At 34.5% G+C, this 18,150-nt stretch overlaps 1 protein-coding gene across 1 annotated transcript; it reads left to right on the forward strand.

Moving 5' to 3' along the window:
* Window positions 1-382: 382 nt before the first annotated feature.
* On the forward strand, window positions 383-1,979 carry LOC125495759 (serine/threonine-protein phosphatase 7 long form homolog). Its single transcript, XM_048640574.2, has 4 exons — window positions 383-621; window positions 720-1,617; window positions 1,697-1,784; window positions 1,869-1,979. The coding sequence occupies exons 1-4, from the start codon at window positions 513-515 to the stop codon at window positions 1,977-1,979; spliced, it is 1,206 nt and encodes a 401-aa protein (XP_048496531.2). The 5' UTR covers window positions 383-512.
* The last annotated feature ends 16,171 nt before the right edge of the window (window positions 1,980-18,150 follow it).

The following is an 18,150-nucleotide window of genomic DNA, read 5'->3' on the forward strand; positions in this document are numbered from 1 at the left end:
TTTGGTAAGAATGACATTTTATCGTGTCAATTCTTATTTTGCTACAAGGAGAGAATTAGGTAGAAAAAGACTTGAGGAAGGCCATGATTATAGCCCGAAGGCGACTACCATCATTGAAAAGAACATGGAGAAGGCAGGTGCTCATGAGGTGATTGTGTTTGATTATGAACGAGGGCTATTTGAGGTCACTACTGGTCGTGGAGACCGTATTGCAGGGAAAGGTGGAAAGAAACACACGGTTAACTTAATGCAGAAGACATGTACATGTGAGAAAGTCATAATATATAAGTTGCCGTGTTCTCATGTCCTTGCGGTATGTCGTCACCGGAGCTTGTCATATAGTGGTTTTGTGGACGCTTTATTTCTGACTAGACCGTATCGATCTACTTATATGTCCTTTTTCAAGCCTGTGCCTGATATGCATAATTGTTCTCCATATGATGGTCCGAGAATTATAGCTGATGAGAGGCTAAAACGTGGAGCTGGACGTCCACGGTCCACTCGAATACAAAATGAAATGGATGCAGCTGATAGGTCTGGCAAATATAGATGTAGCATTTGTAAGGTTTCAGGACACAATAAGCAAAGATGTCCTAATAAGAACGGTGAAGGAACATCTGGGTAAATGTTTTCATATTTTGTTAAATTTCATAAATTTATATTATTTTCATAGTCCTCATTGTATTACTAACCGGTATATATTTTTTTTTTCTTATTAGGTCTGATGGCGCAGTCCATCTTTCCCGGCCCCACTGATCGCAGCGTTCTCACCCTCCAGGACCAGCATCGGAGTGAGGATGTCTGGAGGGGAGTAGCGGACACGGTACTATCGTGTCGGTTGCATCATCACAGTCTCTATCTTGACTGGGAGATTCACGATAGGGTTCTTCGGTATGTCGAGCGTGCTGGTTTTCTCGGCATACATCGTTTGGTAGGGGGAGGTTTGGAGATTGATAGACCACTTCTGACGGCATTAGTGGAGCGATGGAGGCAGGAGACCCATACATTTCATTTGACTGTTGGGGAGGCGACGATTACTTTGGAGGATGTCGCTGTTATCCTTGGACTTAGAGTGCACGGGGCACCTGTTACTGGTCGAGGCGAGGGTAACTGGGCTGCATTAGTTTTCGAGTTGTTAGGGATTTGGCCCAACACACCGGAGAACAAGCCCAAAGTTCTCCAGGGTTCGTCTTTGAGATTGACATGGCTTCGACAACATTTTTTCTTGTTGCCGAATGATGCTGATGAGGTGACAGTACAGCGATTTGCCCGGGCTTACATTCTTGCATTGATGGGGTCCATTCTTTTTGCCGACAAGAGTGGAGATGCAGTCCAGGTTCTTTATCTCCCACTTTTAGCTGATCTCGACGTAGCAGGGACATATAGTTGGGGTAGTGCGACCCTTGCATACCTGTATCGGCAGCTATGTCGGGCATCACAGAGGGGTGCGAGGGAGTTAGGTGGCCCTGTGTTGTTGTTACAGATTTGGGCATGGGAGCACATACACATTGGCAGACCTCGGATTTCGAGGGTGCGGGACCCACCTCCACAGTTTGACGAGGCCGTTCCTATTTTAGGCTCCCAGCATGTTCCGGGGCTTGACCCCTTAGCTGTCAGGTAATATTCAATGTCTCACATTTGTTGACATTCTTTAGTTTCATTTTTCTCATGGATAATAACGTATATTTCTTTTCAGTTGGCTTCGAGTACACATCACTAGGTCCCACACAGCAGGTGGGCTTCCTTACTACAGGGATGCACTTGACCATCAGACGGACGAGCAGGTACATAGGCTCGTACTTGCCTAACTTATATAAATTGGTAGACTCTTCTTTTGCCTAATATTTGTAAGATTCTATTTTTTGTAGATGACTTGGCAGCCATATACTGATGCGAGACTGGCGTTGTTACCTGCTATATGTCGAGTGATCGACATGTATGGCGCACAGTGGCCCCACTTATCTGTTTCGACATTGTAGAGTTCCATTTCCCTGGTCGAGTTATGCGCCAGTTTGGATTCGAGCAGACGATTCCAGCACCTTCTGATACGAGCACAACCCTTCATGCCATAGATCGGAGGTCGAAGAACAAGAACTATCCGCTCAGACATCGACCTTACATTGCACATTGGGATGAGCGCGAGGGACACATAGTTCAGGGCACTCCTTTTAGTGGTCGTACTCTGCCTTTGACGAGTATATGATATGGTTTCGTCGCATCACGAGGTTACGCCTGACGAATCCATCGAGGCGACCACCTTCTACACATTATCAGCCTGCGTCTGCAGATATAGTACTGGTAAGTTCACTGATTTTTAGTTGCACTTTTATTTATTTATACAACTATATAATATGTATTTTTTTCTTTCTATTCAGGCACAACTTTATCTGATATTGCTCATAGGTGCGGTACTGTACTAGAGGCTTCTGAGTCATTGCCTCCAGATATGGTGCGTGAGTTGTATGCGCAGACATTGCAGACTATGAGGGGACTGTGTGTTGATGCTGTTGGCCGAGCTGGACATGGCCACATCGTACAGGCGTGCCTACTTCTGCTGGATATACATCGACTTCTACATCTTCTACGTCTGCTGCCCATATATCTACCACGAAGCTTTGCTTTCACCTCCAGTCAGTCAGAGGGCCTATCGACGACGTTCTGACACTACTCCCCCTTCTCTTGATGCCATTGCAGAGACCCATGAGACCACACCTAGCTCATCTACACCTTCACAAAAGAAGAAGAGAGGGTTTTAGCAGTTTCATTTATTGTTTATGTAGTTAGTTAACATTATTTTCTCACTCTAACTTGTAACTAAAATTTTTTTACATACATTTGAATGTGTATGAACTTGGTGATGAGTGATCAATGTGTGGCTTATATTTGGTGTTGTTGAATGGAATTTGGTGCTGGAATTGCAGGTTGGATAATGTTGAAATTGGAGGTTGGATAATTGTTTGGAATTGCTGGAATTGCAAGTTGGATAATGTTGAAATTGGAGGTTGGATAATTGTTTGGAATTGCTGGAATTGCAGGTTGGATGCTTGTTTGGGATTGCTGGAATTTTTTTGGCTTTCTGGCACTTGGCCAGTTATGTGGAAACAATGCAATGAGTTGTGTAATGGGTACAAAACCGCTACTAGGAGTAGCGGTTTTAATGAATGAACCGCTACTCGGAGTAGCGGTTTACCCGGGGGACAAAACCGCTACTCCGAGTAGCGGTTCATTCATTAAAACCGCTACTCTGAGTAGCGGTTTATGTGAATGAACCGCTACTCGGAGTATGAACCGCTACTCGGAGTAGCGGTTTTGTTTGAAGTAAACCGCTACTCCGAGTAGCGGTTTACCTCCGTTAAAACAAAAAAAAAAACTTTTTTTCGCGTGCCGTCCTACGTGGACGGTACGCAGGGAAATAAAATTTTGTGGCACATTTTGGGAATTAATCTCCTTTTTGGCATTATTGAAGGAAAATAATACAATATTTTTTACGAACATTAAAGTAATGAACTTAAACTTTATTTACAATTAAGTTAAACGACCAAATAGAAATAAATAAAGAAACATATAAACTTCTAACTCAAAGCAAAGTCTAACACCATTAATCTAAAATATTAAGGTCCATAAAAGAACAAATGTTACTCTAAAACTATGTAGCTGATTCAAGTACTAGAAATACGAACTGAAATCAAAGATAAAACAAATTTTTTATCATGAGTCTTCACTAAAACACATAAGAGTATAAATGAAATTAAATATATGGGGTTAAAATTTTAGACGTTGCCACTGAAACTATTCCAATTATTTGAATTTTATACTCGTTAGTATGTACTTTATTTATTTGTTGCAGAAAGAAAGCCGACTTTATCCGAATTGACTCAACCCCTTCTAAGTCGACAAAAGTCATAAACACGCACTTGGCCTGACCCGAAATTTGAGGATCCGAGACGGACTCGAACGCAAACGGACTCGTTCCAACCCCAACGCAAAGTTAACCCAAATATGATCTGACCCTGAATGACTTGACACATACCTGACTTGTATGACTCGTTTGCCACCTCTAATTAAGGGCCCTGTCATACTTCCATCGTCATGATCACCATCATTATAATCAATTTGATTCAGACTATATTCACACATCATCATCCTCACTTCAATTCATCATCATCCTCACTTCAATTTATAATGACAATAATTTATTATTATTTTCGGTATTTTGATCATATATCACCGACATTTTTTTGCTCATCATATGCCTATAAAGCCTTGTGAGGGTTTTGTGCAATTTCAAAAATTCTTTCACTTTTCGGAGAAATTCTCCCGTTTAAGCCTCATAAAAAGAGCTCGCATATTAATGAATCATTACCTTGATAATATATCCTAAAAAAGTTAATCTATCTCGCGCAACCAGTATTTTCAAAATTCACTATATGTCCCTCAATTTCATCAAAATATACAAAATGTCCTTAATAACAAACGGCGTCAACTTCGTTAATCATTAATTCCTAGTTATGTTACCCACCATAATTAACCGTAATTGACCTATTTAACACATGTTCCCTCTCTTACTCGACACTTCCTCTTCTTTCTCTCCTCAACTGCCCCTTCGCCGCTACCACCCTCCCCCTCTTTGCCTCTTTAAATCCCTGTCGGTCTCTTCACCTCCCATGGCCCATGGGCCATAGCTTTCTTCTTTCTCCAGCATCCACTTTCTTTCTCCTCCACCAATATACCATGCTCATCATTTTGGGATTTTCAAATTCAGGATACTTCCATAAAATTGGAAGTGTATGCTTTGACAATTTCATCGAGTCTTTGGAGCTCTACTCTATCTTGGATAATCCTTTGCCTGTTATAGTTAACCAACTCTTTAGGTGACCTCTCTTCTTCTTCCACTTATAATTCAAAAAGAGCTTAAAACTATCTCATGCGGAAAGTTGGAAATATCCAATTTGTACAACAATAGTTTCAACTCACGTGTAAAAGACTTAATTCAATCTCACTTGGGAGACATTGATGCACACTATATACTTCCTCCGTTTAGAAACAGTTGCATCATTTCTAACTTTCACGCGTGTCGATGTATGATTTCAACTATTAATATTTTTAAGTATCAATAAATAAAATTATAAAAAGTTTATTTTAATAAAAATTAAATTTAGACAAATCTAACAAGTTTCAAAACCTAACTATATTTTTTCTAAAATATAAATCATCAAAGACAATCTAAGTGTAAGATGTGAATAGTGCACAAAATAGAAGTGGTGCAACTATTTCTAAACGGAGGAAATATGTATTATTTTTATTAAGGGGTTTCATCTAAACTAAAAAGGTAAGATGAAGTCCATGAGTGGAGAAGTTGGGGGTCTAGGGGGAGACTCAATCCTAAGATTTGCATTGCAGAAGGTGATTGGGAAGTGGACATTATTCATGTTTACAGAGAAGGAAATCGAGCGGCAGATTGGTTAGCGAATCAAGGTGTCATTCAGAACAACAAAATAGAGTTGATTCAAGTCCCCCCTTTACATTTAGGTAGAATTTTATTTGAGTACATTGTAGGCGTGGCTTTACCGCGTTTTGTTCCTCGCTAGGTTTCGTTGTTTGTTTGTTTTACTTTGCTTTATTTTGTTTGTTTTCCTTTCCTGAGGCTTCTCCTCACGTTTTGCATCAAAAAAAAAATATGCTTGAATAGATTTGCTTCTTTGGAATAAAAAAATTCAAAGAGTTGATTCAACATGTTTTCCATCTATTTTACTAAACATAATCTAATTATTTTCGTGGAGTTGGTGGCATGGTGCTTATACCATCAATATTCTCATTTGAAGTATCCAAATTAACGAAATTGTTGTGTTGATAAGAGATAATTGTGCAATCCAAAAAAATATAGCTCAATTGGTACCATGTTCTATTGAAAAACCAAGGATCAAACCATGGGAATAGTATAATTATTATATGGTGGGAGCGAGAGGGGGCAGTTCTGGGCCTTGGGTTGGGGTCTAATGTAGGACACAACGACTGTGCTTTTGTTTACCAGCTAAAGAAAGACAGTTGGGCAAATTGATGGACACTGTGTTATACTTCCTTCGATCTTTACTAGTTTACCTGTATTTTTTTAGGATGTCTCTTATTAGTTTACCTATTTCTTTTGTTTTTATTTTTAGAATGGGGCCACTAACTTTTCATCACACATCATTCAACTTTAATATAAAATAATATATAGTTTCTCTTTCTTTCTATGACTCACAAGGCTACAACATTATTTCTCCTAAAACTCTGTGCAAAAGAAAGGGGTAAACTAATAAAGACCGTAGGGAGTAATTATCATTGAACTTGAGAGGAAACTAAGATTAAACAATTCAGTATAAGAAACTTCCTAAACTATCAAGAAAATTATTAGGTACATTCTCTTTATTTTTAAAACCCTAAAGTTATCGAACTTATTTTATTTGACTTATTAAATTCTATTTGATCTAATTCAATTTATTGGACCTGACTTAATTGGAACATATTGACCTGGTTGAAGACCTTATTGGACTTGATTGAAACTTATTAAAGCTCATTGATAATGGATTATTTGGACCTTATTGGACATGATTGTACCTAATTGGAACAGTTTGGGACATATTAAAAGTTATTAGAACTGATTGGAACATATTAAAAGTTATTGATCATTGAGTAGCTATTTGGACCTTATTAAAACTTATTGTACATAATTGTACCTAATTGGAAATGATTGAAACTTATTAGACCTGATCAGACCTTATTGGAACTAATTTGAACTGATCTGAAATGACCTGAATTAATTGGACCTTAAACTTAATATAGCACAACTAAGGTAAATGTTTCTAAACCAAATCACGTTATGAACTTCTTTCTCAACATATTATCCTGATTATACGAGGTATAATCTCAATCTCAAGTGTTTGGATCCTTTAGAGTTGTAAAATAACTCTACAAGGTAGAGTTTGAGCAATATCAAATTATCAACCATTGAATAAAAAAGCAATGGCTCATATATTCTCTTTTCAAAATCCCCCCTATTTTATCTCATCAAAATCCAGCTCAGAATCTTTCCCTTCCACCAATATGATCCCTTGATTTTAAAATGTATGGTTCAGATATAACTCTACCTTGTAGAGTTTCACTAAAACTCTAGAGGATCCAGACTCCAATCTCAATACACTCAATTTTAAGCATACAAATTATACATAGTATATAATTTGAAAAGAAGATTATCGAATCCCTACTTCCCCATTTCCTTGGTGAAATGGATTTATTAGAAATTTCAGTGACAACATCTCCAATATAGAGACAATCAAATTATATACTACCTCCGTTTTCTATTATGTGCAACGATTACACGTTTTCCCTTTCTACTTTATGTCAAATCGTTGCACATAATAAAAAACAGAGGTAGTACAATATTTTTGGCTCATTAAAAATCAATTCTAGAAGTGGAATAAAGTGATGGAAAAATATTGTAATTAAAATTTCACTTTCATTCTTCCTAAAATTGGAGGAATTTGGGAGGAAATTAGAGACAATTTAAGAAGTGGTCAATTTTTTTTTCATTCCTATCTCTTCTCTTCCCTTACTTGAGTTAACTAAGACTTAACCAAACATTGAATATCTCTCAAATTCTTCCATAAAATCAGATATTGCAAAATTCTTCTCTTTTTTTGTATTTGTTCTTCTTATTTTGACTTCTTTGCCTCTCATTTGTAATAGGAAAATCATATATAATATTAAAGCAAGAAAAAATTAGCTTACGTGGCAGCCTCATAGAAATTCTGCTCTCACAATTCACCCCACATTCATAGAGCAATAAAATAGATGCCACGTGTCACATCCCATTAAAATGATTTTGTTTGATTATGATATTATTAGTTTCCAAAAATTTTAAAAATCAGTCATTGAATGCTTTAGGAAAACCTCCAATTCCCTTAAGTTGAAGATATATCCGTGATTTTGGACGGTAAAAGAAAAATTCCTCACTAGAAGGAAATCTCCACTTAAGCAAATCTTCCAAGGATTTTCTTTTCCTGTCAAATATTCCATTCAGCTACTTTTTTTAAAGTTGAAAAATATTTGCAGGATGGTTTTAGATTTGATACTGAAATTGTTTAAGAAAATTTTGTTACACACAATTGAATGACTGTATTATAAATTCGTGCAAGAATATACACACATTCCTTCCTATGTTTACTCTTTTACCATTTTCGCAATGTTCATATATAACATAATCATCCTATAATATATTATACTTTATGAAAGAAGTATAAAACAGCTCATGGGTAATAATGAAAAAATTGCAAATGTGAAGTAGTATATGATACCCTGATAATATGTTAGCCAACTAATTAATTTTCTTTTTTCTTGATTCACTCTTGGTAATGAATATAATGAGATGTTAGCCCGTTCAGGAGGAAATGCAAATGCAATAATAACAGTCATGCAAATTCATTTTATTACCAAATAAGAAATAAAAAGATGTTTTGTTCAAAAAAAAAATGTCACACCATGACTATGATCACAGGTTACATATAACAAAAACAATAAAAACAATAACAACTCAATCTTTAGTCCCAAAGTGGTCTAAGGTGGGTTGATATGAATCATCATAACAAATCATATCCACGACCAATACATACTAAATTTTTTTTAAAAAAAAAAAGAGTTAGGGCATGTTCTCTTTAGCATAAAACAACTGAACTGAATTAAATTATGACTAATGGTAATGATAATATTTTTGAAATTGAACTGAACTGAAAATAAGTTGGGGAGAACAGTCCCTTAAAGTGAGAGAAGTAAGACAACAGACAATATATGAAACAAGAAATTAAATAAGGTAAAAAAAAGTGAAACCAACATATAAGGGTCGGTTCACTTCAACTTAGTTTGACAAAACTATGACGATATAAGTTCGAAAAAATTTAGATGATTAGGTGATCCAACGGATTGACAACCCTCTAATTATTATAGTACATTCAGACATTAATTTTATTATTTTTCTCTATCCAATTTATTGTATATATATTAATATTATTATTTTATTGTGTCTAAGAGGGTTAACCTTTGGATCACTCAAAATTTTCCCACGCTCTTACATTCAAATGAAACAAAAAATATAAATACATCCACTTATGAACTTACGCTTGATATTAATATTATTTTTAAAGAAAATGTACACTTTGAATTTGGCCCATTATATATAAAAATTCTAAAATAAAGGATTAGCAGAGAGAGTGAAACATGGCCCATGTGCTTAAATTATAAAATATAGCTTTCTTTAATGAGCTTCAAGACACTAATTGAGAAGGTGAATCAACAAAATGAGTTAATTATATATCAAGCTTATATATCAAAAGAGGGATTTATAAGTATTCAATTTTAGTTGGTCTATAAGAGAGTAAAACTGTTGTTGAAAGATCATAAGTTATCGAATTAGAAAAGTTGTTAATTTGCCTATGTACTTTGTTTTGACAGCTTCTTTTTTCTTTGATGTAAAAGATAATATTGAAATGTAAATCATATGGAGAACTTATAAAACACACATATATTATACAAGTACTGTGTATTTATATTTGTTTACTATACAAAATTATCATTTTTAAATTATCTTAATATTAAAATTTGGTGGCTTAATATATTCAAATAATGTTTTTTAGGAAGAAACTAATTAATGAGTAAGGATTATTACAAGTAGCAACGGGGAATAAGGTATTTAGGCAAAAAAGTAAAGTGGGAAACCCCGTATGATACTCAACGTCAGATGGAACGGGGAATAAGGTATGACACAATATATCATTGAAATTGTGGTAATTTCAGGTAGCAATGGGGAATAAGGTATTTATACCCCATATGGTACTTATTCCGTCAGTTGGAACAAAATTTCTTATGATGTTTCAAAAAAGACAGTTTTTCGGCCATGTGTCAAAAGTCAAGGACAATCCCTATCACATGGTAGGTTTGTATCTCCCGAGATCAGTTCTTAGTCATGGCTAATTTTATGTAGCCATTTCTCAGTCACGAGTAAAAATTGTCTAATAGTACTAATTTATGAGAAATAACATGGGAAGTCTAACACTTTAAGGCCATTTCGAGTAAAAAAATAAAGATTGTAATGTGGAGAGGGTTTCTAAGACAATTGACCCCTAAGTGGTTACTGGGATAAGACCAAGTTCGTGTAAATTTTCTCCCTTTTTGAAGCAGCTGAGATCATTAATTTACCTTTGTCATCTCAACCCTTAGATGATGGCTTTGTGGGGCTACACCAAAATTGGTATATTATATTAAATCATGTCATAACTTTATTAATTTTTCAAAGAATTCCCATACATAAGTTATTAGCGGTTCAATATCGAAAAAATGGAGAAAATATGGAATTCCAAAGTTCCTCTTAACAGTTGGCTTTGCTTATGACTATGTTATACAACCTCCGTTTTTTTTCTACTGCAACAATTGAGTTTTCACGTTTACCAATGCACTATTTTAACTATTAATATCTTTAATTACTTTTGAAAGTATATATATATCGAGACGAATCTAACAAGACCCCATATGATGACAATATTTTTCCTTACATAAAAATCATAATATATAGTGAAAGGTTATGATGGTGAATGGATAGTGTAAAAATCTCATTTTGACATATTATAGAAATAGAACGGAGGAAGTAACTTCTTAATAAATTTCGTTTTGCACTAAAAAAAAGTCTTCCAAAACATATGTGTATCATGTATATGTTAAACAACTTTATAATTAATATAAAGGTGTATATCTCTTAAACACAAAGTTTTTTTTTATCAAGTTAACGTAAGAATCGTTTACACGTTTTCATTGTAACTGATATATAAACATTGTTATTATACTAAATAGTTCCCGTGCATTATGCACGGGCCTAAAACCTAGTTTAAAAGAAACAGAATGGAGAGAGTAATAAATAAATATACCAAATGGTCTTATTTACAATCAAATGAGCTTAGCTGAATTCATAAAAAGTATAAGCAAATTTTGTTTATGACAACATAGTAATTAGTACTCTCTTTGTTTTTTTTATTGTTCTCAATTAGAATCTTGACACTATTCATACTTAGATAGAATCTTCTCAATTTTTTTCAATTTATAAGAAAAAATATAGTCAAGTGGGGTCTTGTTTGATTTGTCTCAATTAGTACATTATGAATATTCAATCTTTATAATTTTTACAATTATATAATGAAAGATATTTAAAAAGTCTAAAGATGTGCATTGGGAGATGTACACAAGAAAGTGAGAAAGATAAGAAAAAAAGAGGGAGTATATGTTATATAAATAAATTAGTATATTAAAATAAAGAAAAGCTAGTATATTAATTTAACTAATAAATATTAGTTGTATGTTCTTTTTCATACTACTTCTAGTTTAAGTAAAATATTGCATTTATAATTTTTTTTTTAACAAATTAAAATACTTCTACTACCAAACATTGTTGTAAACTTTATAACGTTTATCGCAACTAAGGGGATAAGTGGATTGGACTGGATTGGACTTTGCCAAATCCAGTCCAAAGTTTTTAGACTCGAGAAATTGAGTTCAAGTTCGATATAAATATTTTTTGAGTCCAGTCCAGTCCAATAATTTTTTCTTGAGTCTGAATTCAGTCCAATTCAATTATTATATTATTTTTTTCTCAATTTAGATTCAACGATTCACAACGCTTTCTCATAATAGAATTTGAAAAACTAAGCTCACTATATCTATTGCATAAACTAAGTCACATACATTTTATATATATTAAATATATATACATTATACATATAAATATTAAATATATATTATATATATAAATACTTTGGACTGGATTGAATTTATTAGACTCTAGAGGAAGTGAGTCTAAATCCATCCCGAAAATATTTGGACTCGAAAATTTGAGTCCGAGTACAGTCTAAAAACATTTTAATCCAGTCTAATCCAACAAGTTTGGACTGAACTGGATTGAACTCTGGACTTTTCGAAATCCGCTTACACCCCTAACCGCAACGACTAATGCTGTAGACAAGTCATTATCGACTTAGTTATTTACTCACGTCTAAACTTGCATGTTCATAAATAAAAAAGGAAAAATTGATTTAATCAGTCCCAACTATGGGCGTCCTGACAAAAACAGTCCCAACTATCGTTTTTTATTGTTCAGTCCTAACTTTGAACGGTGTTTTATAATAGTAGTCCCAGCAAGTAAAAAACCTGCTATAGCAGGTAATTTGCCATTTTTAAATTTCTTTTTTTTCAATCTTCTTTCTCCCTCCTTCCTTAACTACTCCCTCCTCCTCTCCTCTGCCACCAACCACCCCTCCCCAGCCAGCCCCCCCTCCCCTGCCACCCCTCGCCAGCCATGCATCCCCAACCACCCCTGCCCCAGAACCCCTCTCCTTCCCCTCCACTGCCATCCCCTTTCCCCTGCCCCAGTCAGCCCTCACCCTGCCACGCATCCCCCTGCCCCGGAACCCTTCCCCCACCTCTTCTTTCCCCTTCCCCACCATACATCCCCCAGCCTTCGAAACCCCTCTTCTTTCCCCTTCCCCACCATACATCCCCCAGCCTTCGAAACCCCTCCCTTTCCCCCACCTCCCCGGCACCCGAAAGACTTCCCCTACCCCTGAAGCAGCGGCTAAAGGGGAGAGAGAGAGAGAGAGACGCGAGCAAGGTTTGCACGACCCATCACCGGCAACCAACACCAACCGCGCCGGTAGCACGGGCTTCAGGTTTCACGGGCTCTGGGTTTCGGGTGTGAGAGAGAGAGGTTGTCATTTGGGTGGACGGGAGGGGGAAGAGGAGGGGTGGTAGGGGAAGGGGAGGAAGGAGGAAGGAGAGAGAAAGATTGAAGTAAGGAAGAGGTGGAAGAAACATGTCAAAAAAAAGAGAAAAAAAGGAAAGTAGGGTTTTTTACCGGTTTAGCAAGTCATCAGTCAACTTGGACCACCAGTGTAAAGGGGGGTTAAAGTTGAGACTGAACAATAAAAAATAATAGTTGGGACTGTTTTTGTCAGGACGCCCATAGTTGAGACTGTTTAAATCAATTTTTCCAAAAAAAAAAGCTAACCACTCTTTATTTATTCTCGAGTTCATAGCATGTAAATTTTTTTTTTTTTTTTGTTTATGGCAACATAATAAATAGTATTTACTATATCAATAAATTAGTATATTAAAATGAGAAAAAAAATGTAGTATATATATTGATATAAGAACTATCATTTTATTAATATACAAATTATTAGAATAGGCGATATAGTTTTAACATATAGTAGACAAACCCAAACTTACACTCTCCTAACAAGCACACTCCATCTCACTCTAACCCAACATTATCCCTAACACAAAGTAGTACGTCGTTCCCACTTCTCCTTTTGAATCTAGAACTAAAATAGGCATTTTTTAATAAAAAAAAAACCTACAGTCGTACCGAATGGGTTAAACTAGTCACTAAATGGATTAAAGAATGTGAAAAATGAATAAATTGAATTGGTCATTAAATAGATCAAATTGGTCACTAAATACATTAACTCTAATCACTATATTCAAAACAGAAATTATATAAAGCCCAAACATAAATTATAGAAGAAATTCCTATTCCCTCCTTTCTTCCTTAGTCAAATCCCTAACCTTAGTGTTCTTTCTCTCTCCTCCTCCTCCTCCTTCCTTTAACCGTCAACCCTCTTGCTCTCGTCTGTTGTTTGAACCAAACGAACATTTCAAACCTAGATTAAAAAAGATTAAAAAGGAACCTGACTAAGAGAAAGAAAGAAGAGGAGAAAAAAGTTGAAGGTGATTAATTTGGAAGTAACCTTGATGTTTGTCGCCATTTTTTGTTTCACAGTTCAACTGTTGAGAAGAAAAGCTCCAAGCAATGAAGAAAATACTTGTAAGAGATTGTATTGGTGGGGTGCTAAGCTGTAAACTACAAATCAATGAAAAACACACTTGATTCAAATTTCATGTTGTATTTCAAAGTTGATTCGAATAGCAGGAAGTTGAAATTGTTTTGTATATTGATTTAATTTTTTTATATTTGAATTTCATTTGGTTTGCATGTAATTGATTTGAATTTCATTTTGATTAATTAATTACTACTGGAGAAGAGTGGAGAACACAACGATTGATAAATACTTCTACATTTTCATAAGTGACTTCATTCATTTATAAGAGTAGCCCCTTTTATTAGTATGCGTAACCTTAAAAATATTATATGAGTAACCCCAATTACTTTTTGGAGTAACTTTGTTTAATCGTACTAATAACCCCATTTAATCATATAAGTAACCCTATTTTGTTTGTAAGAGTAACCCTTTCTATTTTATGCGTAACCCTCAATTATTTTTGGAGTAACCTTGTTTAATCATATGAATAACATCATTTAATTTATTCATACCAGTAACCTCATTTATTCATATTAATTAGTACCTCATTTATCTATACAAGTAACTTCAATAAATCATATGAGTAACCTCATTTAATCATACGAGTAATCACAAAGGTTTACAAAAGTAACCGCATTTATTCAAACGAGTAACATCATTAGTTCATAAGAGTAAACTGATTAATAACCTCATTTATCCAAATGATCAGTAACACCCTCATAAGAGTAACCCCATATATAATACAAGTAACCTAATTGGTTCATATGATGATGCTATTAATTGTACGAGTAACCCTCATTTATAAATACGAGTAACCCCATTATAATATATGGGTAACCTTATTATCATGAAAACAACCTCACTTAACTATTCAATCATACAAGTCACCCCAATTGTTCACTAAACTAACCCCATTTTTTCATATAAGCAACCTCACTAAATAATAAGTCAGCCTTATATAATCATACAAATAACCTCAGTTGTTCATAAAAATAACCCTATTTTTTAATACGAGTAATCTCATTAATTCCCAATATTAACCTTGTTTAATTATACATGCCCTATTTGATCAAGTAACCCCAATTGTTCACAAAAGTAACTCATTTTCTTCATACGAGTAACCTCATTCGTTCATAAAAGTAAACTGATTAATATTTTTTTGTAATAAAAGTAACCACATATGTTTATAAGAGTAACACCCTGCTTTTATTGTTAAGAGTAATGATAAGTCATATTTATATATAGTTTTTAGGTTCATTTAGGTTGCATTTTAGAGCATTTAGTTTCATATTTAGGTTCATTATTGCATTGTATTCTTAAGTTATGCTTTTCTATTCCTATTCGGTATGTTTTCTTGTTTTTTATGAATTTCAGGCATTGAAGACTTTGAGTATGATTAGCTAAGCTTAAAGATTAGGAGCACTTGGAAAGAAGCTACAATGAATAAGGATCGTATGGATATGTCATAGTACGAGTTTGAGCAAAAACGAAGCGGAAAAATCATTAGAAGAAATGTGAAAAAGAGTTATGTCTACTCTTCTGATCATAACTTTTGATGTGATTTTTAGAATCTAGTAATTCCACCAGATTTGGAAACTAGACTTGAAGATCTTTCCAACGATAGGTGGCACGTCCCGAGGAGACTTCTATTCAAGGAGTTATGCCTTTCGGAAGATTGCACTGTTTCTGCTGGAATCTGCCACGCATACGCGCGGATCACTAATCCGCCTATTAATGAATTATTTATCTTGTAAATTACTTTCCAAGTCATATTAGGTTATTGAATATTTATTTAGATAGGTTTTCATTATTTCTCCCTCCTCCTCCCTCTCACGTTATATTTTAGGTTTTAGGTTTTAGTTTTCTCTTCTCTCTTTCTCTCTAGTTTTTAGTGTAAACCCTAGTTTTCATTCTTTTTCATTAATTTATGAGTTTCATTTGTTTCTTTCATTGATTTCTTCAATTATGTTTTCTTTTATAGTTTTAGATTTCATTATTTATCTCATGATAGAGTAGTTTCTTTTATCTATGGTTAAGTTGAACCCTAGTATGATTTAATTCATGATTGTTTCTTTAAATTCTCATATTAATTGTTAATTGTTCTTGCTTAATTGATTGTGCATATTCCAATACTAGATTAGGGATAATTAGTATTGCTATGATTCCATTGTCTTGATCACAACGTGAGTTGGATTTTGACGGATTTGAGTATTTCAATTAAGGGCATGAAATTCTCCACGGGAGTAGGAAGTTAAATTGCTACTCTAAACAAGCAATCAAACCAACTCCCGTGGAATCATGCAAATTAAAGACATTAAACACGACACTTTAACTTCCTAACAATCCATTCTACCTACTCCCGTGGAGAATTTCATGCCCTTAATTGAAATACTCAAATCCGTCAAAATCCAACTCACGTTGTGATCAAGACAATGGAATCATAGCAATACTAGTTATCCCTAATCTAGTATTGGAATATGCACAATCAATTAAGCAAGAACAATTAACAATTAATATGAGAATTTAAAGAAACAATCATGAATTAAATCATAATAGGGTTCAACTTAACCATAGATAAAAGAAACTACTCTATCATGAGATAAATAATGAAATCTAAAACTATAAAAGAAAACATAATTGAAGAAATCAATGAAAGAAACAAATGAAACTCATAAATTAATGAAAACTAGGGTTTACACTAAAAACTAGAGAGAAAGAGAGAAGAGAAAACTAAAACCTAAAACCTAAAATCTAAAATATAACGTGAGAGGGAGGAGGAGGGAGAAATAATGAAAACCTATCTAAATAAATATTCAATAACCTAATATGACTTGGAAAGTAATTTACAAGATAAGGAAAGTCTTAAATATATCATTAATAGGCGGATTAGTGATCCACGCGTATGCGTGGCAGATTCCAGCAGAAACAGTGCAATCTTCCGAAAGGCATAACTCCTTGAATAGAAGTCTCCTCGGGATGTGCCACCTATCGTTGGAAAGATCTTCAAGTCTAGTTTCCAAATCTGGTGGAATTACTCGATTCCAAAAATCACATCAAAAGTTATGATCAGAAGAGTAGACATAACTCTTTTTCACATTTCTTCTAATGATTTTTCCGCTTCGTTTTTGCTCAAACTCGTACTATGACATATCCATACGATCCTTATTCATTGTAGCTTCTTTCCAAGTGCTCCTAATATTTAAGCTTAGCTAATCATACTCCAAATAAGTCTTCAATGCCTGAAATTCATCAAAAACAAGAAAACATACCGAATAGGAATAGAAAAGCATAACTTAAGAATACAATGCAATAATGAACCTAAATATGAAACTAAATGCTCTAAAATGCAACCTAAATGAACCTAGAAACTATATATAAATATGACTTATCAAGTAAAACTATATATATTCATATAAGTAACTCCATTTGTTCATAAGAGTAACTTCATTTGTTCATAAGGGTTTGTGCACAAAGATCAACTTCAAAAGGTTATATCTCAAAGTACACTTAATATTTTGGGAAAATTCAAGTTGGAGATGACAATTTGGCTCGATAGATTTCCAACTCTTGGTCAAAAGCTCGATTCCGATGATAAACGAGTGAGACATGACCATTTGAAAATGAGCTGATAGGGTGTCGTGCGTGCGACCACACCTATAATTTCGCGTGTGGCCGCTTATATGCAAAACGCACTGTTTAAGCTATTATTTTCAAACTTAAAGCTTTCAGATATTTTTACATATCACGTCATGACGTAAACTTTTCAATTTTTTAATGGACAAAAAATACGAAAAGTGACAAAATAAATTATGAAATTTAAGAATAATAACATGTTTGATTATTATACTAACCCGAGACATCTCCCGTTCGCCCGTACCAAAACACTAGTTTTAAATTAAGTCACTGATGATTAAATTAAATAAACCAAGATTTTACCATGGTTGTTTTATCGGAGTCGTCCATTGATCCCACTCACTCTGGAGTTGCTTACACAATTTCTTTCAGCTATAGAAGACCCGGGGCTGACTCGACTGATTGATCAATGCCCATCAGCGGTCACTTGCTTTGCTTGACGGGGTTTCCCCCATTATTCTTGCCCGAAGTTCTTCTTCAAATTTCTCTAGACTTTTTAAAGACTTTTTATCCTTCGAAACCTTTCGTTTTCAAAGACTTTTTGCTCTCACTTTACTTCGTTAAAAGTAAACGATTTCTTACCAGAACAACCGAATGATATTAAACAAGTCATTATCTTATCTAC

Source organism: Beta vulgaris, chromosome 3 (assembly GCF_026745355.1).
Source record: "Beta vulgaris subsp. vulgaris cultivar EL10 chromosome 3, EL10.2, whole genome shotgun sequence".
In the NCBI taxonomy this organism is placed as follows: domain Eukaryota; kingdom Viridiplantae; phylum Streptophyta; class Magnoliopsida; order Caryophyllales; family Amaranthaceae; genus Beta; species Beta vulgaris.

Bases quoted from the DNA above. Each gene is read 5' to 3' on its own strand.
- LOC125495759 (XM_048640574.2), top strand. From the start codon at position 513: ATGAAATGGATGCAGCTGATAGGTCTGGCAAATATAGATGTAGCATTT. The intron at 1,618-1,696 runs GTAATATTCAAT...ATTTCTTTTCAG, and splicing joins CTTGACCCCTTAGCTGTCAG to TTGGCTTCGAGTACACATCA. The intron at 1,785-1,868 runs GTACATAGGCTC...TATTTTTTGTAG, and splicing joins ACCATCAGACGGACGAGCAG to ATGACTTGGCAGCCATATAC.